Source organism: Sphaeramia orbicularis, chromosome 3 (genome assembly GCF_902148855.1).
Source record: "Sphaeramia orbicularis chromosome 3, fSphaOr1.1, whole genome shotgun sequence".
NCBI classification, from domain to species: Eukaryota; Metazoa; Chordata; class Actinopteri; order Kurtiformes; family Apogonidae; genus Sphaeramia; species Sphaeramia orbicularis.
Genome location: NC_043959.1, coordinates 24,897,481 through 24,924,986, shown reverse-complemented (window position 1 = coordinate 24,924,986; position 27,506 = coordinate 24,897,481). Strand labels below are relative to the sequence as shown.

Below are 27,506 nucleotides of genomic sequence, written 5' to 3'. Positions count from 1 at the left end.
TCATGACTATTTATTTGCATCTTATTTGGCTAACAATGATTGATTGAACATGTGCAATATTGAGTAAATCAAGAATGTGTATCAGAACATGCAATGCAAACTAGAAAAATCTTATTATAAAATAGAACTTAAACACTCAATATCTTAATTATGGCCAATGTCAGTTGTTTTTAAAAGTGTTTGATGCATTTACTCTTACGCTTGTGGGAGGTGTGGGTTTCTCACTGAAGAAACCAGCAATAATCCCCCATCATATTTGAGTTGAACTGTCCTTGATACCTGTTTTCCATAACTGAAATATCTTGGTGAAACCGTTCTCCATGCTCATCACTTACATCACCCATATTGGGTGGAAAAAAATCAAGATGAGAATGCAAGAAGTGCATTTTAAGTGACATTCTACAACCCATTTGCTGATAGGCTTGAAGCATGTTGTCAACTATTTCAGCATACTGTTCACTTCTTTGGTTCCCAAGAAAGTTCTGCACAACCAGCACAAATGCTTCCCATGCTGCAAGTTCCAAAGGACTGAGCCTAGTTTTAAACTCATTGTCTTTCACCATTTCACGTATTTGGGGCCCAATGAATATGCCTGCCTTCAGCTTAGCATCAGATTTCTCCTCGCCAAACTTCCTTTTGAGATACTGAAAACCTTCACCATTATGATCCATTGCTTTTACAAAATTTTTCATAAGACCTAATTTAATATGAAGTGGTGGCAGGAAGATTTTCTGTGGATCTACCAATGGCTTATGCTGGACATTGTACGTACCAATAGTGTGTTCTAGTCTTACAGGCCAGTCTTTCACAGAGTAATGATTTCTGTCATCACGACTGTCCCAAAGACACAAGAAGCACATATGTTTCATGTAGCCTAACTGCAGACCTGTGAGAAGGGAAACCACTTTGAGATCACCACAGATATTCCACTTGTGAACCGAGTAATTAATCAGTTTCAGCAGAATTTCCATTGACTCGTATGTTTCTTTCATTCCTACAGCATGGGCTAAAGGAACGGATGGTTTAATATTACCATTGTGGAGCAGTACAGCTTTGAGGCTTACTTTGCTGGAGTCAATGAAGAGTCTCCACTCATCGGCCACATGTTCATATCCTAGCTCATGCATAAGACCATTGACATCCAGGTAGAAGCACACATTATTTTCTGTGTTATAGAACACAGCTAAGCTTGTATGGCGATCCCTGAAGTGGGAAATTTTGGTACCCGTCTGCAGGAGGTTCCACTGTTGTAGTCGAGATCCCAAAATTTCAGACTTTTCTTTGGATAGTGCCAGGTCTCTCACTAGGTCATTGAGCTCTTCTTGACTGAACAAGTGAGGTTTCTTTTCCTGAAATTCAGGTTCATACATTTCATCAGCATCAGTTCCATTGCTCTCTTCATCATCAGTGTTACTCTCAATTGCAGCAGCTGCTGGAGGTACTGGCACAGGATTCTCTAAGTCATGAGGAACTGGCTTAAGAGCAGACATACAATCTGGATACACAATGCTTGACTTGTTTTTTAGAGAATCCAGCAATATGTGTCATACAGAAGTAGCAGTCAGAAGCATGGCTTGTTGGCTCTCGCCATACCATTGGCACAGCAAATGGCATACCTTTCCTTTTGGCATTTAACCACTGTGTAAGGCCTGAATTACACACAGTACAACAAATATGGGGTGCCCAGCCTTTATCTTGGTCTCCAACTTTACATCCAAAGTAATACTTGTAGGCAGTTTTCACTCTGTCAGCAAGGTTTTTACGCTGGCCACGTGGAGTGTATTTGCCACAAATATAGCAAAAGTTATCAGGGTGATTTACACAGCGACACCTCTCCATTTTGCTCTTATTAGTGAAAAAGATTATGTGATTGTAAAACTATATGTTGTAAAATGAAGAGCTATTCTATGCATGAAAGACACCTTAACTTTCAAGAGCTTGTTGAGCCAAAACACTTTTATTCTCTTGCATTTACACGGCCATCATTATTATGCGGTTATTCATTAAAAATAAAGCCTATCTATAATAAGAAATCCTGATGTGCTGGCAAAATTTCGACTTCAGATTAGAACTCAGTGGACATGATATAGCCTATAACACATGTTTTCACCCCAGTAGCAAAATCTCTGTTGACCAGTGTTATCAAACATGCTATAAGCAGTAATACTCTTACTTTCACATAATTCACCGTGAACATGATCAGGACACACATATGTGAAACCACAGGTCAGGCAAATGGCTTAAGTATTACGTCTACATAAAAGAGTTAGCATGCTGAGTTAATCAACATTAACACATTTCTGTGATCCTATTAACATGGCACATATAGTGATTTTGGTTACTCAGTCTATTTCTTCTTCTGGGTTCATCTTCACCTCTGGATAAGCAACATAATAAAACACAGATGTTGAGAGGACAAAGTCGGCTAAGTGTAAACACAAGTTCCGGGGTGCTCTCAATTACCACGACAAGGGAAATGGCTCTTGATGAAGAACAGAGGACAATGGCTGAGGAAGTATTTTTTAAGTCCATTAGGCTCATTCCTTAAGATCATCTGTCTTCGTAAATGTCATTTGCAGAGGATGTCCGTGCTTTGACCTGATAACCAACCAATCAGCATGGTTGTTCAGGAATTTGGTTTGACCCAGAGAGGAAGATAATATAATTTATAATTCTGTTTTCGACTCTGTTCACTCACCCCACTGTCATGAGGCTACAATGTATTGGACTCTATTGGTCTCTATTGGAACATGGATTTGATGCATGAACGTGATTCTTACATAGATGTACACAGGTGAATACAATTTCCCCATTTTATCAGTTAATATTAAGTTAGAGATCATAGTGTTAGTGCTGGAAACAGCTAAAGGACATGTTTCATGAGATAGAAGCTCTGAAATGGATCACATGCTCCATTCAGCTGTCAATTATTTGTTTCAGTGGCTAATACTGTTCAAAATTGGAACCAGTTTTTATTTTATTTATCCAGTGAAAACTATTAGCTTTCATTCATGCAACCTTCTTTTTTTGTGTCTTCTTATGTTGTGTTTTGGGTGCTGCTGGGTCACCACGAGACTGAATCCTGTCCGCTGATTGGCTTCTGAGACACGCATTCAACCAATGAGGACTTTCATGCACCTGTCCTTTACTGTCTATGCACCGTCCGTTTATTTTCTTTTCGAGGCAGTATGAATACTCGATAATGTAAAATTGCACATCGTCAAATCAACATTCATGATATTATTCTAGGTCAGGGGTCGGCAACCCGCGGCTCCGGAGCCGCATGCGGCTCTTTCATCCTTATGTTGCGGCTCTGCGTGGCTTGGGAAAATAAATTATAAGTGTCTGATTGAAGTGTATGTTTTTTGTCTCAAAAACGTGTATCATGTCTTCTTATTAAGTCAAAGTTTTTAACTTCTTTCTTCAGACCTTGTGCAATTTCGGTGATCAGCATTCACCTTCTTCAGAGACGTTTGACAGCACTTGACGTGTCAGCCGGCATGCGCGGAATGCCCTGCGACACCAAAACTGCACAATATCTGAATAAAGTATTTTATTTGTGTTTGTTCATTTGTTTAATTGTAGTTGTAAATTGTAAGATTATTGTGATCTCGAAATATTAAAATAAAATTATATATATATATTGTATTATTTTTCATCGCTCAAAATATGCGTCACACTCTCCGACAGCCCGCCAAAACGCCGTACATTTATCGAGACTTTCAACCCCAGGTAGGCCAAGTATGGAGAAATCTAAGAAAAGAAAAATATCTGAAGAAAACAGAACATTTAATGATGCCAGGTGCCATGGCACGACCAAGGTGCCGCGGCACCTCGGGGCCAATGCTAGGTGCCATGGCACCGCTGTACCAGGGCTCGGTGCCGGGTGCCGTTGCACCGCCGTACCATGGCTCGGTGTCAGGTGCTATGGCACCGCCGTGCCACAACTGGATGCCACCGGTGCCGCGGCACCACTGGCACCTCGGGGCGAGGCACCACCACGGTGCCACGGCACCTGGCACCGAGCCATGGTACGGCGGTGCAACGGCACCTAGCGTTGGCCCCGAGGTGTGCCGCGGCACCACTGAGTGAGGTGCGCCGCGGCACCAAGCCGTGGTACCGGTAAAATCGTTGTATAAACCGCATTGGAGTATAAGCCGCAGTGTTTAAAGTGTGGGAAAAAAGTAGCGGCTTATAGTCCAGAATTTACGGTATATATAGGCTAACATCTTCATTTCAGATGTCAAAAAGTGTTTGCGGCTCCCAGTGTTGTCTTTTCCGTGGAAACCGGGTCGAAATGGCTCTTTGAGTGTTAAAGGTTGCCGACCCCTGTTCTAGGTGATATATATCGCCTACCTCTAGTTTATTGTATTCCAAAATAACTAATATCTCCGTGTATTCGTGCATGCTGTTCCGCATTTGTCCAGCAGTCACCGCCAAAGCATTCTGGCCATAGCAACGTGACTGTAAGGTTATTGTATTCCAAAATATCTCCCAAAATATTGGTCCTATCAACTTGCCGTTTTCGCTAGTCTGTTCCTTGACCAAAAATACATAAGGATGACAAACTGCAGCAGTCAGTTTTGTACAGATTTTATGTGAATGCCAATACACACACAAACACACACACACATGCACACACACACACACACACACACACACACTCACAGAGGCCACTTGGCTTTTATATTATAGATGGCAAACACTGGAAGAGGCAGCACTTCACCTCTCTTTGCCCTGAACCGTGTCTTTCTTCGATGTCCACTAAAGGAAAAAGGTCCTCTCAACAACTGCCATAAATAAACAGCTAAAACCATCTGATTCACTCATGTCATTCAATCGATAGGTGATGAAATGGTTCTGTACAGTTTACAGTTGACCACCGTGTACTGAAGGCCACACTGTAAGCCCGGACTTCGTATTTACTAAAATGCTTTAATTACAATGCACTTAAATGATTTAAGTTTTATGATGTTACTATAAAATGTTAAGTATATTCTACTAATTTGTAGACATAGTTGAAAGTACGAAAAAATTTAAGTTGAATGGAATTAAATCACTAAGTTTTAGTCGTGACCACACCTTTTTATCTTTGCATTGCATTGTGGGTATTGGGCATGTTGTTGAAAATGTGTTATTTTTCTGTGCAGGGGTTCAGTGGGGTTGTGGTGTTAGTGTTCATTTGGATTTAATGTGTGTATGGCAGTGTTTATTGGCCTTTTTGTGTTTGTTTTTGTATTTTTGTAGAGCTGCACCATGAGTCAGAGCCATAGGAAGAACAATGGCTTTCCTGTTCATCTGAGACTGTAATTGTACAATGAAAATCTTAATGTCTTGTCAAATTAAAAGCACTTCCTGTACTGGTAAATGACATCGAGTTAACTTCCAATCACGCTACCATATGTTAAGTAGAATAAATTCATAACTATTTTGGTCAAGAAAAGGATTTTGAGTTTGATTATCTTAAAAAAAAGTTGTTTAATCAATGATAAATTAACCCTTTCATGCATGAATTATGAGAACCTTAATTAAGATTTTTTTTCCTGAGTGTTTTTATTCCTCTTTAGGCATGAAAAAAAAAAAACAAGGTGATTGATTTTTTTTTTTTTTTTAAATCAAACTTTTTCATGGAATTACAAAAATGTCCACTCAGCTACACCATGAATTTTATTCTTGAAGCAAAGAAACATGTATTTAAAACCCAATATCATAAAGTGATATGAAAACAGTGAAATGAAACCATGTTTAATGCAGCTAATCTGATGTTTTCTCACATTTTAACATATTCTAATACAAGTTATAACTCACTTCATGGATATAATATGCAAAAAATAAATATTAACAATTGATTTCCACTCAAGAACAGCAAAGTTACAATAATGGTATGAATTGCAGTTTATGAGACGATGCATAAATGTCCACTGTGTTGGTTGATATGGAACTAAAACAACTAAACCCATGAATATACAAGAGTAAAGCTGTAGAGTAACTGTCCACTGTAGTGACCACTATGCATGAAAGGGTTAATCTGGCTGCAATTGAGAAAATTAGTCAGTGTAACCTAAAATGCTGAGTTGAATGGTTGGATAGTGGGGTTGATTTTACAACAGATTTAAAGTACAAATAACTTGTCTTTTAGTGTTTTCTACTTAATAGTTTAAGTTCAATACTTTTAGCATTAAAGTTGAACTTACTTAAACCAACTGATTAGTCAATCATTACTCAAATCATTTAAGCGCAATCACTTGCCTCAAATTTTTTGAGTAAAGTCTACTTGTCCGGGCTTACTGTGCAGTGTTGTCATGATCCATCTCATCTGTGTGTTTTACCCACTGGCTTTAACTCCACAGCTTTCATCTCATTAACCGACTCCGCCTGTTCATTCACCTGCACCTCATCCAACAGTCAGCCACTGCACACCAGCCAGACCTCCAATACTACAGCGGCAGGGCCAGATTGGTTTGTACCATCAGACCTCTGTTTCTGGACTTCAGCCTGATTGTCTGTGTTGACATCAATGCTGAGTTCTCTACAAATACCACCCACTGTCTGCCCCAGTCTGCCTTCGATACCTGCTGCGTTTCTGTCTCTGCTGACATACTGGTGAGCTGAACAAGAGGTGAGCACAGCTGCTAGAGAGAAAAGGTGTTTTATAGTGTCATACCACTGATGGCCACTAGATGCTGCTCAAACAAGCCCATGGTGCCATAGACCTGCACTGAAATTCTGTTTCCAAATATTAATTCAGTTTTTTTCCAGGAGTCACTCTCGTCTCAGCTTCTTTATTTTATTTTATTTTATTTTTTGGGCCATCTGATGAGTGTTCTAATAGTCCATGTTTACGTTATGCCCCTGATAATAATATTTATCTGTTACACTGCAAAAATCAAAATCTTACCAAGTGTATTTTTCTCATTTCTAGTCAAAATATCTCATCACACTTAAAATAAGACATAATCACCTAAAGAGTAACTTCTCAGTGAGATGCAAGAACTTATTTTTAGACAATAGATCTTAAAAATTGTATTTCAAGAAATCTTACCACAATAACTTTCACTTGTTCCATTGGCAGATTTTTTTTTTAATTAAGCAAAAAAACTATCTTGAACTAAGTGAAAAAATCTATCTATCTATCTATCTATCTATCTATCTATCTATCTATCTATCTATCTATCTATCTATCTATCTATCTATCTATCTATCTATCTATCTATCTATCTATCTATCTATCTATCCATCCATCCATCCATCCATCCATCCATCCATCCATCCATCCATCCATCCATCCATCCATCCATCCATCCATCCATCCATCCATCCCTCCCTCCCTCCCTCCCTCCCTCTCTCTCTCGAACACGTTGTATTTGGATCAGGATGATCCATTGGATTGTCATTTCAGAAAACTTTAATATAGTTTACCTGATCCTGGACTTCATATCCTGATCATTCTGATCCACAGGAAGCTTTTCTGATCTCCTGTACTCTTCAATAAGACATCAGCACTTTATTTCTGTTGGAAATTGTGTCAAATTTACTGTGTGGGGCTCAGAGCATTAAGGATCTCATTTTAGAGACAAAAATGAGTGTGTTTTTGTCAAACAGCATTTCCCCTGTTAGTAGTCCAAAAATCAGTTGACGGAGCTAATTATAAGCAAGTAACTCTGAATATACTCTGAACACTCATCACATTATCAACCTCTACAGTAGCAAGAACGAATGTGTGAATTACCTGCATCTGTGAAGAATCTTTGTCTTAATGCAGAAAAACCAGGAACTCCCCAGGGGTTCACTCAGTCTTTCTTTCTTGTTACCACATTTGCAACTCAAAGGCAGAAAATGTGCTTATATTTCTGCTCAGGGATTAACAGAAGTGTCTGTAAATGCTGGAAGAGATACACTGCATACATATACTGAAATATTGATTTTAAGATTGATGAAAGTGTCCTTTAAACTTAAGAGTGTGAACGTGAGAGCAAATGAATAATGGGTCAATAATGTAAAGCGCTTTGGGTGTCTAGAACGGCGCTATATAAATCCAATCCATTATTATTATTATTATTATTATTATTATTATTATTATTATTATTATTATTATTATTATTATTATTAATAATGGAAAAGGTATGTAATGCTCTGCTAGGACATTGTGTCTGTTCCTGCAGAGTTCTGTTGAAACCACAAAAATACAATCAATGTCCCTGTATCTCACCAGCATGTTCTATTAATAATCAATAAAAAACTTGAATTTGAGAGGTTGTCAGGTTCTGTCTTTATGTTTGAGTTCTATGGTCTGTATGCAGATCAATCTCCCAGTAGAAGTGGGTGGTACTTTCACTGGAGGAGGACTCAACTAATTAAATCCAAGTCCATATATGACTTCTATCAGTGACCAACAGGAACTATATTGATATCTGTAACCATTTCAGTGTTAGAAGCCATTAAAATATGGGCCGTTATAACTAAAGAGAAATTTTTAATATTTCAAAAAAATTCCTCAAAAATGCAAAATTCTAAATTTCTCAAAACTGTGAACAAATGTATAGACATAGTCCAAAGGAAGCTACGTATAAAAGTTTAAATAAATCCAATCAATAGTTTCAGAGAAGATTGTTGAAATCTACACATTGGTGACCTTGACTTTGACCCTTCAAGGTCACTAAAGGTCAAAGGGCATGGACCCAAATGAAAGTCCATATATGACCTCCTATCAGTGCTCAATAGTAACTGATATCTGTAACCATTTCCATGTTATAAGCCATTAAAATATAGACCAGTATAAGTAAAGGCAAATGTTCAGTATTTCAAAAATTTGTTAAAAAAAATTCTCACAACTGTGCAAAAAAATTTGTAGACATTAGTGGATTTTCCATTGGACATCTGTGCAAAACTTTACCGATATTTACGAAAAAAACAGAAGTGCGTAATGTTGACTTTTCCATTAAATCACAAATGCAATGATTTGTTTATTTATTATCACGATGACACGAGAAGTCATTCCATAAACATGACGACAAACATAAATATGGTGTTGATTTACAGATATATTCATTATTATTATATGTTATCCCTCTATTCTGTACTACATTAAAAAAATATTCAGTTTCCTGATGTGTCCCACACATACTGCACCCTGTTTCTCTTTTTTTTTTTTTTTTTTTTTTTTTTTTAATTTATGGGCTCAGCTGTCTGTACCGGTAAGGCAGCAGCTGACACCAACTGTACTCCCAGTCATCACTGCCCATTCTCCTGACACCTTTGCTTGTGTGTCCTCTTTTATTTGGACATTTTACCAGGGAGTATCTCACACTACTTTCTTTTTTTTTTTTTTTTTTCCTACTTGTCTTGTCCAGCATCCTAACAGCAGAATGGTAGTGTGGCTCCTTTTGGTGCTGAACAAATTTGCTTTTTCCAAAGGTAACTTCGTAAAGTATATGAAGCGCCCTTTGATATTCTACTGTCTTTATTATGAGTTTTGTTGAACCACATTTCGATGCCGGACCCGACATGGGGGGTGGCGGGGGGGGTGGCGAAGACCTTCACAAGAAAGTATCAACAACACAAACAGTAACAACCATGGTGACAATTATAATGGTAACAATAACTACAACCAGAAGTGAGTAAACTGGGCAGAAGAGAGAGAAAAACAAAACAAACAAAACTACAACAACAACAAAAAAAAACAACCAAACAAAAAAAAACAAAAAAACAAAAACAATGAAATACGTAAGACCTATGAAATGATGAAGATAAGAAAAGAAAGCATGAACCCTGTTACTCTTAAAACTCTTCTTCTTTGCTTGTTGTAATGTCCGTCAACATCTGTTTTTTTGGGTTTTTTTTTTATTCACGTGACTCTAGTTGTGGAAAAAGGTCTTTTCATGGCAGTTTTGCACGATATACCAATTTCACTACGCCTGAAAAACCACCTCTTGCCAGCACAAAAACTTTTAATCAAAAAATCTGAGTTTTGGCAAAACTGTCATTTTTCCATTTAAGTGCAAGTCATAGTCACGCAATTTGAGGGTCAATGGAAAAGCTCCTATTGTCCCAATAAAACTACATATTCAATTTGAAATGAATCCGAACAGTTGTGTAGTTGGAGACGATGTTTGAAGAAATCGCTAACAAAGATGACGATCACGGCTGCCGAGTTAAAATGTAAAAGCGATAGAAGTGAACTGAAGCTTAAAGCGAGGACATTCTCTGCATCTACCCTTCAGGCATGCCGTGCAGAGGTCTTGTTTCTGAAGACACCGACTGCAGACTAAATGATTCAGGCTGTGACCGACCTGTGACGGGACAGTCCAGGGTGAGGTTGGCTCCTTGGCGAACGCCGACTCGTCCTCCCACTGTGGCTGTGAAAGCGTGACCCAGCACCGTCCCCTGGTCTGAAACGTTCCTCCATGAGACGACGATGGCTGGAGGCTCTGAAGATTCACAAGCACATTAATTAATCATGTTGTGATAAATAATGTGTGCCAATGTCATCTTCAAATACATCAAACACCATCCCAAACCAATAAATAGCAGAATTTTAGCACGAAACACCCAAACTTTGTCATTTCAGACACACTTAAGAGGTTGAATCTTGAATTTTACTTCAATTATTTATATGCATCAATAGGATTATTGGATTAAAATGTATGAAATGTTTTAGATCAGTAGATGTTTTTAGTCACCGTCAGCCGTTAGGGTTAAGGCTAAAGTTTGGAGACAGCAGTGGGTTAAAGGTTTAACTGTTAAACATTTAGTTATTCACATATGCAGGTGTTCCTACTGCGATTCATATAAAATGGAATCAGTGCTTATTTTGTAAAGTGGGAGGTGCCGGAACATGGGGGGGGGGCAGTCTAAAACACTTAATGTCCGAAAACTGGGATCAATCATCACCACATTTATTTCATAGATTGTCTCTGCCTCTTTCGTTCTCTCTGTCTCTCTCTCTCTCTTTCTCCCTCCCTCTCACACTCTCTGTATCTCCATCTCTCTCTCTCTTTCTCTCTCTCTTTCTCTCTCTCTGTCTTTCTCTTTCTCTCTTTCTCTCTCTCTCTCTCCCTCTCACGCTCTCTGTATCTCCATCTCTCTCTCCATCTCGCTCTCTCTCTTTCTCTGTCTTTCTCTCTGTCTTTCACTCTGTCTCTCTCTCTCCATCTCTCTGTGTCTCTCTCTCTCTCCCTCTCTCTCTCTACCTCTCTGTCTGTCTTTCTCTCTCTCTCCCTCTCTCTCTCTGTCTCTCTCTCCCTCTGTCTCTCTCTCTGTCTCTCCATCTCTCTATCTCTCTCTCACTCTTTCACTCTGTCTCTCTCTGTTTCTCTCTGCCTTTCTCTCTGTCTCTCTGTCTCTCCCTCTCTCTCTCCCCTCTCTTTCTGTCTTTCTCTCTCTCTCTCCCTCTCTCTCTGTATCTCCATCTCTCTCTCTCCCTCTGTCTCTCTCTCTGTCTTTCTCTCTCTCTCTGTCTCTCCATCTCTCTCTGTCTCTCTCTCACTCTTTCACTCTGTCTCTCTCTCTCTCTTTCTCTCCCTCTCTCTCTCCCTCTCTGTCTGTCTTTCTCTCTCTCTCCCTCTCTCTCTCTGTATCTCCATCTCTCTCTCTGTCTCTCTCTCTCCCTCTGTCTCTCTCTCTCTCTCTCCCTCTCTCTCTCTCTCTCTCTGTCTCTCTCTCCCTGTCTCTCTCTCTCTGTCTTTCTCTCTCTCTGTCTTTCTCTCTCTCTGTCTCTCCATCTCTCTCTGTCTCTCTCTCACTCTTTCACTCTGTCTCTGTCTCTCTCTCTCTCTGTCTTTCTCTCTGTCTCTCCCTCTCTCTCTCCCTCTCTCTGTCTCTCTCTCTCTCTCTGTCTCTCTCTCCCTGTCTCTCTCTCTCTGTCTTTCTCTCTCTCTGTCTTTCTCTCTCTCTGTCTCTCCATCTCTCTCTGTCTCTCTCTCACTCTTTCACTCTGTCTCTCTCTCTCTCTGTCTTTCTCTCTGTCTCTCCCTCTCTCTCTCCCTCTCTCTGTCTCTCTCTCTCTCTCTCTCTCTCTCTGTATGTCCATCTCTCTCTCTGTCTCTCTCTCTCCCACTGTCTCTCTCTCTCCCTCTCTGTCTCCATCTCTCTCTCCGTCTCTCTCTCTCTCTCCCCCTCTCTCTCTGTATCTCCATCTCTCTCTCTGTCTCTCTCTCTCTCTCTCCCTCTCTGTCTCCATCTCTCTCTTCGTCTCTCCGTCTCTCTCTCTCCCTCTCTCTCTCTGTATCTCCATCTCTCTCTCTGTCTCTCTCTCTCCCTCTGTCTCTCTCTCTCTGTCTCTCTCTCTCTGTCTTTCTCTCTCTCTGTCTCTCCATCTCTCTCTGTCTCTCTCTCACTCTTTCACTCTGTCTCTCTCTCTGTCTCTCTCTCTCTCTGTCTTTCTCTCTCTGTCTCTCCCTCTCTCTCTGTCTCTCTCTCTCTGTATCTCCATCTCTCTCTCTGTCTCTCTCTCCTCTGTCTCTCTCTCTCCCTCTCTGTCTCCATCTCTCTCTCTGTCTCTCTCTCTCCCTCTCTCTCTCTGTATCTCTCTCCCTCTCTCTCTCTGTATCTCCATCTCTCTCTCTGTCTCTCTCTCTCCCTCTCTCTCTCTGTATCTCCATCTCTCTCTCTGTCTCACTCTCTCCCTCTCTCTCTCTGTATCTCCATCTCTCTCTCTGTCTCTCCCTGTCTCTCTCTCTCCCTCTCTGTCTCCATCTCTCTCTCCGTCTCTCTCTCTCTCTGTATCTCCATCTCTCTCTCTCCCTCTGTCTCTCTCTCTCTCTCTGTATCTCCATCTCTCTCTCTCCCTCTGTCTCTCTCTCTCCCTCTGTCTCGCTCTCTCTCTCTGTCTCTCTCTCTCCCTCTGTCTCTCCATCTCTCTCTCTCACTCTTTCACTCTATCTCTCTCTCTCTCTCTCATACACAATTTATAGGGACAGTGAATGACTGGACTCAAACGTGCGTTGCTGAAGGAAAAGTGTTTTATTAACAGGAAAATAAGGCTTAAGGCAGACAGCATCCATAATATTGGGGTTTTCATTTTGATTTTTGCAGAAGTGAAAGTGGACATGATTACAGATGTCCATGCAGAATTTGGTGATGACTGATCACTGTTTTCAGACATTAAACTAAACTACATTAAGCTTTTTTCCTCCAGTGAGCGCATTTAGAGGGGAACATTTTTAATACATATAGCATCCATAAAAGTGGGGTTTTCATTTTGATTTTAGGAAAGGTGAAAGTGACTAGACATGTCCTCACGAAATTTGATGATAACGTGATCACAGTTTTTGGATATTAAGCTACGTTAAGCTTTTTTAAGCATTTTAGACCGACCCCTCTCTCCGTGTTTCCCTTAAAATTTACCTTAAAATGAATCCGAAGACAAGATTTTTGTGCAACTTCAATGTGGAATAAAGATTAACAAGACAAATAACAATAAACTTTTTTTTTTTTATTTAAGCTATTTATTTTTTCACAGAAATAGTTTCCAGATCCAACATCGGAGGTGATCTGGCTCAAATTAAGCCCTGAATGTAATAAAGCTACATGTTTTAATCTTCATATATATTTCTTTTCTTCTTCACATGTATAATTACTGTGAGGTAAAAGGACACACCTGCCACCAGTAGCTGAGACGTTTCAGAGTCAGATCCGTGTGGATTCGCTGCCGTACATTTGTAGTTTCCTCTGTCAGACAGTCTGGGCTGAAGGATGTGGAGACCAGAGGTATCCCACGATACCCTGCACACACGGAGGGATTAACTCATAACAGTGCAGATCGCAACAGGAATATTAAAACCATAAACACAATATACACACAAAGACTAGAAAAGTGGTAAAAGCATGTGTGTTACACTTACAGCATATTGTTAAGTTTAATTTTTTCATGTTAGTTTATTATTGTAGAAATTTATTTGTATAATGTTAAATAAGCAAGGCAGTTTAAATAGTAAGTTAAATGTGGATTTAACTGAATTTATTTTGTTATACGCAAACTTCCGGTTCGCGATCTGTCACTTCCGGTTCTAGAAATATGCACAAACTTTACTTCGAAGCTCTTCTGTACTTGTTCAAAACGCTACGAAATCATCCTGCAAAGTCACAGTAAAATATTGGAGAGGCAATGCTGTAAGTTCATGAAACTTTGTTCAAGTATTTTCAGGATGTGTTTGCTGAGAGATTGTTATATATGTTGTTCTTATTATTGACAGTTTTCAATGGTTGTATGCAAGGTTATAATAGTTTTGGGTTTTTCATTATAGTTTATTTTTATTTAGTTTTGACTTTTTTTTCTCTAATTCAGTTAGTTTTAATTAGTTGTCAGAGCAGGTTTGCTAGTTTTTATTAGTTTTTGTTATTTTCTAAATGCTTAGTTTTAGTTTAGTTTTAGTTTCTTTATATCTTTTGTCTTCTTCACTGACTCTGCTGCTTTCTCCCAACTTTAGTCTCCATGTTTCCAGGTAGAGTGGGGATGAGAAGATGACAGTAAACGACAAGTGACGAGAAGTGATGGACTGTTAAATATCATATGGTGCCAGCAGCTAAAATTACTTGAAGGAAATAAATCGATTTTATATCAATCCGACATTGACAAAAGACGAAAACGAAGGGATTTTTATCCAGAATTTTTGTACATTTTAGTTAGTTTTGTAAACACACAATACAGCTTCAGTTAGTTATCTTTTTTTTTCTTTTAATTACAGTTTTTATTTATTTCAGTTAACAAAAATGTTTTTACAATTCTAGTTTTCATCATTTCATTAGTTTTCGTTAATGATAATAACCTCGGCTGTATGAATAGCATGTATGCTGAAGAGAAAACCACAGTAAAAGGAAAATCCTTACTCTACGTCTCATCTTTGACTCTGGTTTAATTTGGTGTTTAGTCTGCGTTTATACACACTGTACAAGGCACTAAAGCATGGTTGTTTTTCAGTCATGAGTCATCAAGGATAAAGTTAGAAGACAGAACGCAGGATTCACACAGTGGTCACATGATGGAATTCACCAAAGTCAACATCTATGACCATGTTTACAGTTACAAAATGTTCCAGATTTTGCCCTTATCCTGAAAAAGACAACATTCCTACTAAGTCACGGGTGTCAAACATACAGTCCGTGGACCAAATATTGGCCCACCAAAGGTTCCAATCCGGCCCACGGGATGAATTTGTGCAAAAATTACACTGAAGATATTAACAGCCAGGACTCCCTTGAAAAAGAGGTTCTTAATCTCAGTGGGATCTTTTTCCTGGTTAAATAAAGGAAAAAAACAAACAAAAAAAAAAACAAAAAAAAAAACCCAGCCAAATTCCAACTATACTGTGTCTGTAACTAAATCAGGGTACCTTTTTAAGACTTAGAACAGAATTTAATGCCCATTTCACAGCCTATTTCACGACCATATGTGCATTTGACTAACGGCTGAACGTGTGTGATAATTGGCTCCTAATTTCAATATAATTTCTCAGGTTGGAATTGAGTCGACAAACGTTCCTTTCTTTGCAGCTTGGATATTTCACAGACACATTTCATTCATTCATTTACTTGTTTTGGTCAGAATTAAAAAACAAAACATGTTTATGTGGACAATGAACTAATATCAGAGCAAATACATTGATAAATAAAGGTGATCAAGACAATTTAGCAGTGGCCATGTACACTAGTAATAACAAATAACAAAATAAATTCAATATGCATAGCTCAAAAAGGAGTGGGAAAAAGAAAACTATTTAAACACAATACAGCCGACAAGTTTATGGCAACATAACTGAAGACCTACCATATCAAATTGAATACCTTTTAAGGACTTTTTTTAACCTTGTAAAGCCTGAACCATTAAATCGTTGACAGAAAATTCCAGTTCTTTGAAACTGGAGCCTTTATTGGTCCTTCTGAACAAATCCAAACCATTTTTTTCAAATATCAGTTTCCATGTATGAGTTTCAGTTTTGTATCATATTTGATACATTGGGTCTCAGTGCACAAATATTATTATTTTTGAACAAACAAAAACATATTATAACACAAACATGTCTAACAAATTGGTAATTCCTTTTCAAAATTGTCAAAGTTTGGCCTCCTTCCTCATTAATGACAGTCTTGTAGTGTCACTGGAAAGGCCTCAGGTGAACGAATTTGTCCCCCCTGGTGGATTATCTGTGTATTGCATGTATCTAATTATATACATCAGGGTTTTCAAGAAAAAAAATATCACAGTGATCATAAAGAGGGCTTCAAAACTCATGTATCAAATATGATACGTTTGGCGTTATAGGGTTAAGGTATTAAATGCCAGACTTTTAAGACTTTTTAAGATGTCGCAAGAACCCTGTAAATGTTTTGTGCCTTTTTAGATCCACTGTGATTGATATATAATGTACATGTATAAATGATAATTTGAGGCATAATATTGTTAAAATTGTGCTTATTTTTCTTAAGAAATGCCAGGTTTTTCAAGGTTATTCACATTTTTGTGAAAGATCAGTTTGTAAAAGTACAAAACTTTTATCATTCTATTTCACTTTTTTGCACTTAAACAGAGAAACATTTGTAGTTCTCATTATTTATAGGTTATTATGCTGTTATTTTATCGGTTCGACCCACTTGAGATCAAATTGGGCTGAATGTGGAACCTGAATTAAAATGAGTTTGACACCCTGTACTAAGCTGTTTACATGGCTAATGAAAATTAATATTAAATATGGGTCATATCCAAAAACCTTCTGGCATCCTTTGTTATAATGTTTAACAGCAGGTGTGTTTCTCCTTCCAACTGGAAATGTGCTGATTTTCCTTTGGATTCATCGATCTCTGTCTCCGTCTCTGGAGAGGATCTTTGTCTCTGCTCCAGCTCAATGTAAACAGAGGCTGGATCACAACCTGCACAAAACCCACAAATGAAACACAAATCCCAAAAAACAGACATATCCCATATGTCTTAGTTGGAAATATTCCATATAGGGAAAAAACATCAAATTCCGCATAAAAGGCTTTAAGACTAAATTTTTGTCTTAAAGCCTATTTCAGACAAAAACACTTTTGTAGGCTGGAAGGGATTTTAGAGTATGATTTCTCCAAAGGTACACAGTAAAAGTAGTTTCTATTGTTTGTGTAAATAGTATATGAAGTACTAATAACAAATATACTAGATTCATTAGGTACTTATTGGAAAAATTAATTGAATTCATCATTGAATTTAGTTTTTTTTTTTTTTTTTACACTATTTCAGATGAAAACACTTTTGTAGCCTGGAGGGGATTTTGGAGTATAATTACTCCAAAAGTACACAGTAAAAGTAATTCATAGTGTTTGTGCTAATAATATATGAAGTAATAATACCAAAAAATACCAGATTCATAAAATACTTATGGAGGAAAAAAATATTATTTTGTGTTAAAAATAGCCTTAAAACCATTTTAGCCAACTTTACCGTAATTATCTGATAAATAATGCACATGAAAAACACTAGGGGCTGGTTTGACCGCAGTCTTTGAAATGCTTAATTTGAGGGGGCAGGATGTTTGTTAAACTCTTATGAGCTATTTTTGTTATCATTATGTTTGTCCAAACAAATGTACCTTTAGTTGTACCAGTGTTTGCAGAGTGGGGTTTTGCCACTTACATGTTGACAATATCTAGTTTAAACATGGATATATGAATTTACTATTACTATAGTACTATATAGGATAATATAGAATATTATATGTGTGTATATTATATATGTTTATGTGTTTTTGTTTGTTTTTAGTTGGTTTTTTTATATCTGAGATTGCTGATACTGGTATGAAAATTTGTAAATGGTTATTATTATATTTGTGTATATAGGAATAAGAATGTGCTATATTGTTGTATTGTTGTTGTGATTATTGCTATTGTTATTATTATTATTATATTGATACTCATATAAAATAATAATTGCTATTATTTATATAGAGATCATAAGGAATAGAGATTGAAGTTTTTACTTCTTCCTACTCCCTTTCGAGCATGTTTAATTTATTTATATTTATTTTATTTTATTTGTTTTCCTCTTTTCTCTTTTGTTTACTTATTAACCTTTTATGTATCATTGCTTATATTTTGCTGGTTGATTTTGTTTTGATTTCACTGTCTACATGTTCGAAATAAAGATTTCAAATCAAATTGTTTTGTTTGTTTTTTTTTGTTTGTTTTTTTTTTCCTATACTGGATGCTGGGTAGCTGAATTTGTTATGTAGGACAGGCATTAATATAAGCATTTTGCTTCTGACTGTGCCTTTTCAGTCATTAACCTGTTGGTAATGCTTGTAATGTTTGAAGTGTTGTTGTTGACACTGGTTGTATTATTATGTCATGACTGAAAAAAGAATTTCATCATCAAATCAAAACCAGGCATTAAAATGAACAAGAAACTGAAGAAAACAAGGGGTGGTCTAATAATTTTTTCCACGACTTTACATCGTACTCATTTTGCTGTAGTTTTCCCCTTCAATAACAGGAACAGATGTTCTTCAATCTAATAAATATGTTCTTTTAAAAGGTCAGGTTCAGAACATCATGTATCAAAGAGCCAACCTCGCTCTACAGCTTCACTGTTCAATAAAACACAGTCGAGGTCAAATCCAGAGCATGGAGTTTCTCCTCCACAGCCTACGGGTCCTGTAAATGTCAGTCATGTCTGCAACTCTGAATCTGTCTCAATCTAACGTTTCCACAGTCTCAGATTCATAGAGCAGCGGTTCCCAACCTTTTTTGGCTCGTGACCCCATTTTAACATCACAAATTTCTGGCGAACCCCCAGAACATTCTTTTGCTACAATTAATTTGTTTTTATTGTTTGGTGTGGCTCCGGTGGATGCTTCTTTCATTGGATGTTATATGAATATGATGGCCTTCTGCTGTTTGTTAGCTAGGCGCCTAGTTTTATTTAAATGGAAGGATGCTCTCCCTCCCACATATGGACAGTGGATTAGAGAGGTTATGCACCATGTTCATCTAGAAAAAATTAGATACACTGTTAGGGGTTCCACCAGAAAATTCTATGCCATTTGGCAGCCATTTATCAGCTTTGTAGAAGGTATGGAAGCTACCAACATATCTGTGTGACTCAAATATCTGTGTACCTTTCTGCTTTGTTGTATTTATTTTTACTTTATTTATTTTTAATTGTCTTTCCCCTTATTTATTTATTTATTTATTTAAGTGTATGTGAACTTACATATGTGCATGTGTGTACATATATGTATATTTATATATGTATGTATAGATATATGTGTACGTATATATTAGACCTGTAACGGTACACAAAATTTTTGGTTCGGTACATTTTCAGTTTTCAAAGCCACGGTTCGTTTTTTTTTTCGGTTCGGTACGGGAAGAAAGAAAACCCCTCAAAATGTCTATTAATCCATTTATGAATTTTTTTAACATTTTCCCCCCAATTTTTGCAGACAATAGAATATAGAAAAACAAGAATAATGTAATTCTGCTGCTATAAATCAAATAGAAAATAAAATTAATTATTAATATTACTAAATGTATTTTAAACATTAGTATTACACTTTTCCCTGAAAGGTAGTTTTGACCAAACAAGAAAAATCTAATCACAGTTCTATCAGTTTACATTCTGCATAAAAATACCAAAAAAAATTCCACATGAAGTGCACCATTAACAAGAGGGTAAACTGGTATTCTGTTTAAACAAACTGAAGAGAAACTTTGACAACACAATGAACCATATTATTTATTTTAGGACAGAGAACAAACTGTTTAGGACACTGTGTGTATTTGTGTGTGCCTGTGTGCACGGGGGATTTTTTTTTTTTTTTTTGTCGGAGCTGGGGGTAGGGGGGGCACGCAGTTATATACCTGGGGGTGTGGTCCATAACTAACGTAACGAACACTGTTGTGAAATGAAAGTGAAATTTTACATACTTTCAACGTTCTATTTATTCCTCTATTATACAGCGTGCGTGATAGACACACACACAGACAGACAGACAGACAGACAGAGCTAGTGTAAGTGTTTTAGAACTACCGTAGTTCCTAGGGGCCAAACAACGTCCATCTTATTAACGTCTCTTTCCTCGTTGTTGTCTTTCACCTGAACCTGAACTGATCCAAACTGGACTGTACTGATGGTGGAGGGTCTTCAGTCTCTTCTTTCCAGGTTCACATCATATTTGCTGTTTTTTTTACCTTATATCAGCTGCTATTTCATTTTTCGGGTCAATGTGTGCTCCTTCAATATGTCCATGTGAAACTTGCGCGGATTTAAAGTTCCGCATCGAACGACGTCTTTGGTTCCTTTTTCTTTTTCTCATCATACTGTGCCGTTTCGGTACAGCTGTGTATCGAACTGAACAGGTCTGTACCGAAACAGTTCGGTTCGGTACGTGTACCATTACAGGCCTAGTATATATGTGTGTATATATGTGTGTAAATATATATGTGTGTATATATGTGTGTATGTATATATGTGTGTCTCTACATGTATGAGTTTGAAGGGGGTTTGTATATTTCTATATGTAAGTGTATTATGTCTGGGTGTAGATGGATTGTTCTGGGGTTCGGTGCTTGGGGTGGGTGGGAGGGCAGGTGGATGGGAATCGGATGCAGTGGTTTCATGTTTAAGTTGTATGTTTTTGTGGATTTGAAAACTGAAAATAAAAAAAGACCTTGATCAAAAAAAAAAAATTAATTTGTTTTTGATCATGTAATAGTTTGCTATACTATGTTGCAAATAAACATTAATTTTAGATGACATTTAGTCTATATAATGTATATTATTCTGGACGGAGGCAGAAAAGCCAGGTGTAGATTACTGCACAAAGTGAGAATTTGATTTTCCTTGGTCAGGATATGTACAGTCAGTCCAGCTTGGATTTACAAGGCTGACAATTAATACTGAACAAACAAGAACTCAAACTAGAAAAGCACTCTGAGAGCGCAGACCTCCGCCAAGGCAGATCAGTGCCCCCCCCCCCCCCCCCCCCCCAATCACCACCAAAATTTAATCATTTCTTCCTTGTGCCAGTATCAATATTTCCTGAAATTTTCATCCAAATCTGTCCATAACTTTTTGAAAGATCCGGATCAGTCTTTGCCAGTTGATAGAACACCCCACTGTAGATCCCTGAGTCAAATTGCATGAGATTTGCACAATTCCCCCATATTGTGATTTCCACCATAAATATTAGTCCCATATTTATTTTACCTATATTTTAAGATTCCTTGACCATGAAAACATACCATTAGCAACTGGATTCATAATTATATCCTTACTAGTTCAGTAGTTATTCACGAAAATCACATTTCTCGTAATGGCGGTTTTCTTCTGGATCTAGCTCCTTAAGTATTAAAGCTACATGAAATCCGGTGGCATACTACCGATGCGGAACTGACTGAGCTACACGATGGCGCTTGTCAGAAATTTCTACCTTTAATATTAAAGGCACAGTAGGCCAAAAAGTAAGGGCACCCCCATTTTTTATATAAATTGAGATAAAATCCGCCTTCTGGATCAGATCCGGATCAGCCTTTGAAATGTGATAGAGGACCCCATTTTCAATTCTTGAGTGAAATTTCATGAGTTTTGGTCTATAATTAAGCGAGATATTGGGAAACGAAAATTTTGGCCCCATTTACCGCAATGTTAACGAAAATTTCAAAGTGATCCAGAATCCAGGATTTCTTCCGGATCACCCCCAAAAGTTAATCATTTCTTCCTTATCCCATTTCCAACAAACTCTGAAAATTTCATCAAAATCTGTCCATAACTTTTTGAGTTATGTTGCACACTAACGGACAAACAAACAAACAAACCCTGGCAAAAACATAACCTCCTTGGCGGAGGTAACTATGAATTATGAAAGAGCTGCAGCATCTGAAACTGACCACAATGAACATTTGACAGATAAACAGTACCACAGTGCTTCAGTTTCAGCTGCACAGTTTGTCATGTCTTTTATGGATTGTGATTGTCTCTCTCAACTCATCATATATTTTTTATTAGTAAGTTTTCAGTTTTATTTTTAACAATTATTGTGTGTGGTGTCCCCCAGGGGTCAGTGTTGGGACCTAAACTGTTTCTAATGTATATTAATAAAAGAGCTGCAGCATCTGAAACCGACCACAATGAACATTTGACAGATAAACAGTACCACGGTGCTTCAGTTTCAGCTTCACAGTTTGTCTTTTATGTCAACTCAACCTATATTTTTAATAATAAGTTTTTCTAAGTTTTTTTTTTGTCAGTTACTAGAAATTTCAGGTGACCTCACATGGGGTCCGGACCCCGAGCTTTAAAAACACTGTCATAGAGCGTTCTGGCTTTTATTTTTTATTTCAAGATGTGTTTGTTCACAGTCAAATGAGGGAATCGATGTCACATTAAAAATGATTTTTCTGAAGCAGATAGAGAGTGTGAACTGTGGATTGAGGGGAAATGTTAATGTCTAGGTCCAGGATTGTTCTATCATCCGAAAGATATCAGTCATGCAGAGTCTCGTGAAGTTTTCCCCCCGCAGCAGTCAGACACTTTGTGATTGGCAGCGCCTTGAGCGAAGTGACGGCGGCGGCTTCCGTTCGCAACTACACGCTCCCACACATGAAAGAGTGTGTAAATGACTGGCAGCTCTCAAAGCTCAATCAGTATTTTAAACCCTGGGAGCGAGTTCAATCCTTCTCTTTTTTTTTTTTTTTTTTTTTTCCAAGGTAAAGGGTGTGACTTTGAGTTGACAAGGGCATTACAGTGTGAAAAGTGCAAAGCGTGAGGTCTTATTTCCTTCCTCAGAAACACTTTCTAAAAAGGTCATCAATATCTGCTGCTACTTGATGAGGCAGAAACTCAATACTGCATTTGTATCCTGCAGAAAATGCCACGCCAAGCACTGGGAAAAGTTCGCATCGCAGGACAGAGAAGATGTACATCAGCTCATCGGAACAATTCTGGACAAATTGAAAAAAAAAAAAAAAAAAGGGAAACTGACCCAAAGAAGTAATTAAGTACAAATAGTTCTTAATGACCTTAAGAAAAACCTTCTAGTATCTGTACTTGTATTTTACATGAATATTTATGTTTATGACAACCTTTTTAACTTTTATTCCCTACATTGTGATTAATTAATTAACACAGACTATCATGATTAGGAGATATTATCGCATTTATTAATAATTGTATTTGGAGTAAATAATTAAAGTGCATATAAATATTATACTTTATATTATAAAAGGTTGACTGTGCGAATCGGATTGTGTGTGAGGTGACCAAAAAAGTGTATGTGAATGGTTTTTTCATGGATGTTTTGTGTTCGTATAAAAATGCAAAAAACAAAAATAAACAAAAACAAACAAACAAAAAAATTTAATAGTAATGAAATAAATAGTGTGTTAACTGTCAGTGTTACTTCTTCCCACCCCTTTTCGGACGTGTATATGAAACTACTGCGCTGTTCTTCTGTCTAAGATTGTCTTGATTGTTGATTTTTGTATTATTATTTATGTTTTGTTTGTTCACATATATGTTAAATCTCATTGCATGCTCGGAATAAATCACTAATCATGGTGTGTGTGACCTGTGGGTGTGTGTTACCTGTTAATGTGTATCAGCCAGCTGATACATCAGGCCGATATATTGATTTTTTTTTTTTTTTTTCAATATTGGCCATCAGCTTTTTTTTTTTTTTTTTTTTGAAAGCCGATATTTGTTCAGTAGTAAAAATGTTATAAGATATTTGATCAGGCGCTCGTGTGGGCAGCACTTGAAGTTCAATAAATGTTAAATGAGAACTATGTGTACATTTAATAATTTCATTTATATTGCTGCATAAAAATCTTGATTATCTGAGTGTTTCAATTGTATTTTAGAGTCAATGTGCTTTAAAAACAAAAAATCTGACTTAAATATCGGCCTAAAAAATCAGCTGTAGACAGACAGACAGATAGATAGATAGATAGATAGATAGATAGATAGATAGATAGATAGATAGATAGATAGATAGATAGATAGATAGATAGATAGATAGATAGATTTGGTCAATGGTAGGGCTGTGTATTGGCAAGAATGTGGTGATACGATACAAATCACAATACTAGGATCATAATACGATATATCACGATATATCACGATACTGTTAAAAAGGCAATTTTTTGCTTGTTTCTTTTTTTAAAATGGATGGATGATATGGATGGATGGTGGGTACATGGATGGATGGATGGATGGTAGGTGGATCAGTGGATAGATGGATGGATGAATGGATGAATGGGTCGTAGGTGGATTAATGGAAGGATGGATGGATGGATGGATGGTGGGTGGATGGATGGATGGATGGATGGATGGATGGATAGATAGATAGATAGATAGATAGATAGATAGATAGATATAGATAGATAGATAGATAGATAAATAGATAGATAGATAGATAGATAGATAGATAGATAGATAGATAGATAGATAGATAGATAGATAGATAGATAGATAGATAGATAGATAGATAGATAGATAGATAGATAGATAGATAGATAGATAGATAGATAGATAGATAGATAGATGCTTTTGGTCAATGGTAGGGCTGTGTATTGGCAAGAATGTGGTGATATAATACAAATCACAATACTAGCATCATAATACGATATATCATGATATATCACAATACTGTTAAAAAGGCAATATTTTGCTTGTTTCTTTTTTTAAAATGGATGGATGGATGATATGGATGGATGGTGGGTACATGGATGGATGGATGGTGGGTGGATCAATGGATGGATGGATGGATGAATGGATGAATGGGTCGTAGGTGGATCAATGGAAGGATGGATGGATGGATGGATGGATGGATGGTGGGTGGGTGGGTGGATGGATGGATGGATGGATGGATGGATGGATGGATGGATGGATAGATAGATAGATAGATAGATAGATAGATAGATAGATAGATAGATAGATAGATAGATAGATAGATAGATAGATAGATAGATAGATAGATAGATAGATAGATGCTTTTGGTCAATGGTAGGGCTGTGTATTGGCAAGAATGTGGTGATATAATACAAATCACAATACTAGAATCATAATACAATATATCACGATATATAATGATACTGTTTAAAAAGGCAATTTTTTGCTTGTTTCTTTTAAAAAAAAGATTATTTCCTGGAAGAATTGAATTACACCAGAAATCTGCACAAATACTAAACACATTTTTATTTGATCACAACAGGATCTAATGCTATATCGCAAAATTTTCCTTTGTTCCAACTTAAATTATGTTTCACAGACATTACATTTTAAGATCCTGTTCAAATGTTCATATTCTATTAGTTCAGAACTAACATTAGAACATTATTTTTGTGCAATCCCAACAAAGGAACTAACATCTGTCTCTCAGACAGTACATAGTGCTTTTAGGATGCTTCAAATAACCATTATTTAACCCTTTCATGCATGAATTATGAGAACCTTAATGGGTCAAAACACAGTAATGTCCAGTCAGAGAGCGAACTTAAATTGATTGCCATTCCAACATTTATTTCAATATAGCTCCTTGTTTTGGATGATCCCTTATGGTCCAACTAAAGCAAAAATGAATTTAAAAATAAAAATGTGGGTCAAATTGTCTCTAAAATATCCCATCAGAGAGATTTTGAATACCGTTTTTTGACCCTAATCAAGATATTGTTCCCCGAGTGTTTTTATTCCTCTTTAGGCATGAAAAAAACAATGCGACTGAAATTTTTTTACAAACCAATTTTTCAAGGAGTTGCAAACATGTCCACTCAGCTGGACATCATGCATTTAATTTTTGAAGCAAAGAAACATGTATTTACGGATATACTGGGTGAAAACTATGAATTTTTTTTTTTTTTTTTAAATGCTGCTAATCTGGTGTTTTGTCACATTTTAACATACTCTAATATTAGTTACCACTCACTTTATGGAGATAATATGAAAAAAAACCCTTTTTGTTTGAGAAAAATAGCTAATGACAGTCTTATTAACAATAACAAGCAACTGATTTACACTCAAACATGTTACTGCAGATCAGATTTATCAAGAACAGTAAAGTTACAGTAATGGTATGAATTGCAGTGTATGGGATGATGCATAAGTGTCCGCTGTGTTGGCTGATATGGAACTAAAACAATAAAATCCATGAATATACAAGAGAACAGCTGTCCACTGTAGTGACCACTGTGCATGAAAGGGTTAATAAAACAGTGTTAAATAATAATAAATAAAATATAAAAAATAAAGAAAACCAAAACACAAAAATGAACCTCCGCCATATCTGCATTTGAATAAATACCTAAAAATATCGAGACAGTACTTTTTAATATCGATAGAATATTGTGAAATGAAATATCACGATATATTGCAGAACCGATATTTTCTAACACCGCTAGTCAACGGTGGCTGTTTTTTTTTTTTTTTTCTTTTCAGGGTTAAATCTGTTGTCATCTTCAACAAACCCAGACTCCACTATTTCCTTGTTAGACGCTGGAAGTCCTAACCCTGCGCTCCCTTTTCATACTATCTGCATCCCATTTTTCTCCCTGGTTTTGCTGTATCATCGCTCCTCCTGCCTTGAGGATGAGGAGCAGAGGAAGCAGGCAGCCTGAAAATGTGCTGATCTGTCCAACTGTCTGCCACATTTACACCAACATCCTATTCCGCTGATTTATGCTGATGGCCAATTTTGGCCTTTAGTCAAATTCAGCCCACACACGTTCTTCTCCCTGACCGAAGAAAGTAGAACGTATCTGCAGAGAACGAGGCCAAGGAGCCGACCGCAGCCGCTTAATAAGACAGGAGCTCCTCTGAAAACTTGAATCGTCGTATTTTCAGGGAGTTCGTGAAATATTGACGACGTACAGTTTTTGCCATGCTTGTATTTTTTCTGTATCTGCAGAGATCGTGCGTAAAGCTGTAATTAATGTGTGATACTTATGAATAATAATGATAAATGAAAGTGTTTAATAAAAGCATCTGGTCCAAAACAGTAGATAGAACATTTATAAAGGAATTGTTTTTTGTTTTTTTACGGAAAACAATTTATGTTAGAAATAAAGCAGAGTTTTATTATTACTGTAAAAAACTCAACCCACTATGAAGCAGAACATCTGATGATAAACAAAATATAAATGATAAATAAATGAAGTGCTTTATAAGTGCTGTACTGGTCATTGCTACTTGAAATGAAAATAAAAAAGTGAGATGGTCCAAAAGCCAAACTGTAAAAAAAAATTAAAAGAAAAATTTGTCACAATTATCCACTCATCTGTCTTACAAATGAGCAGCTATTTACAGAAATTCAGTCATATTTAGTCTGTTATCTACGGTGGCCCAGAGGTGCAACAGCCCAAAAAATTATAAACTCTAAAAAAAAAGAGAACAGCCCAAAAAATTATCCACTATAAGAAAAAAAGAGAACAGCCCAAAAAAAATATACACTGTAAGAAAAAAAGAACAGCCCAAAAAATTATCCACTATAAGAAAAAAAGAACAGCCCAAAAAATTATCCATTATAACAAAAAAAGAAGAACAG

The 27,506-nt window shown here is 37.0% G+C and overlaps 1 protein-coding gene across 1 annotated transcript in view; it reads right to left on the bottom strand.

Moving 5' to 3' along the window:
* The window catches only part of adamtsl3 (ADAMTS-like 3), a 786,695-nt gene that overhangs the window by 74,920 nt on the left and 684,269 nt on the right, over positions 1 to 27,506 (bottom strand). Inside the window, exons 23-24 of the mRNA XM_030126022.1 lie at positions 13,598 to 13,722; positions 10,290 to 10,427 (exon numbers count right to left, since the gene is read on the bottom strand). Coding sequence (XP_029981882.1) covers positions 10,290 to 10,427; positions 13,598 to 13,722 — 263 coding nt within the window. The remainder of the gene's footprint in view (positions 1 to 10,289; positions 10,428 to 13,597; positions 13,723 to 27,506) is intronic.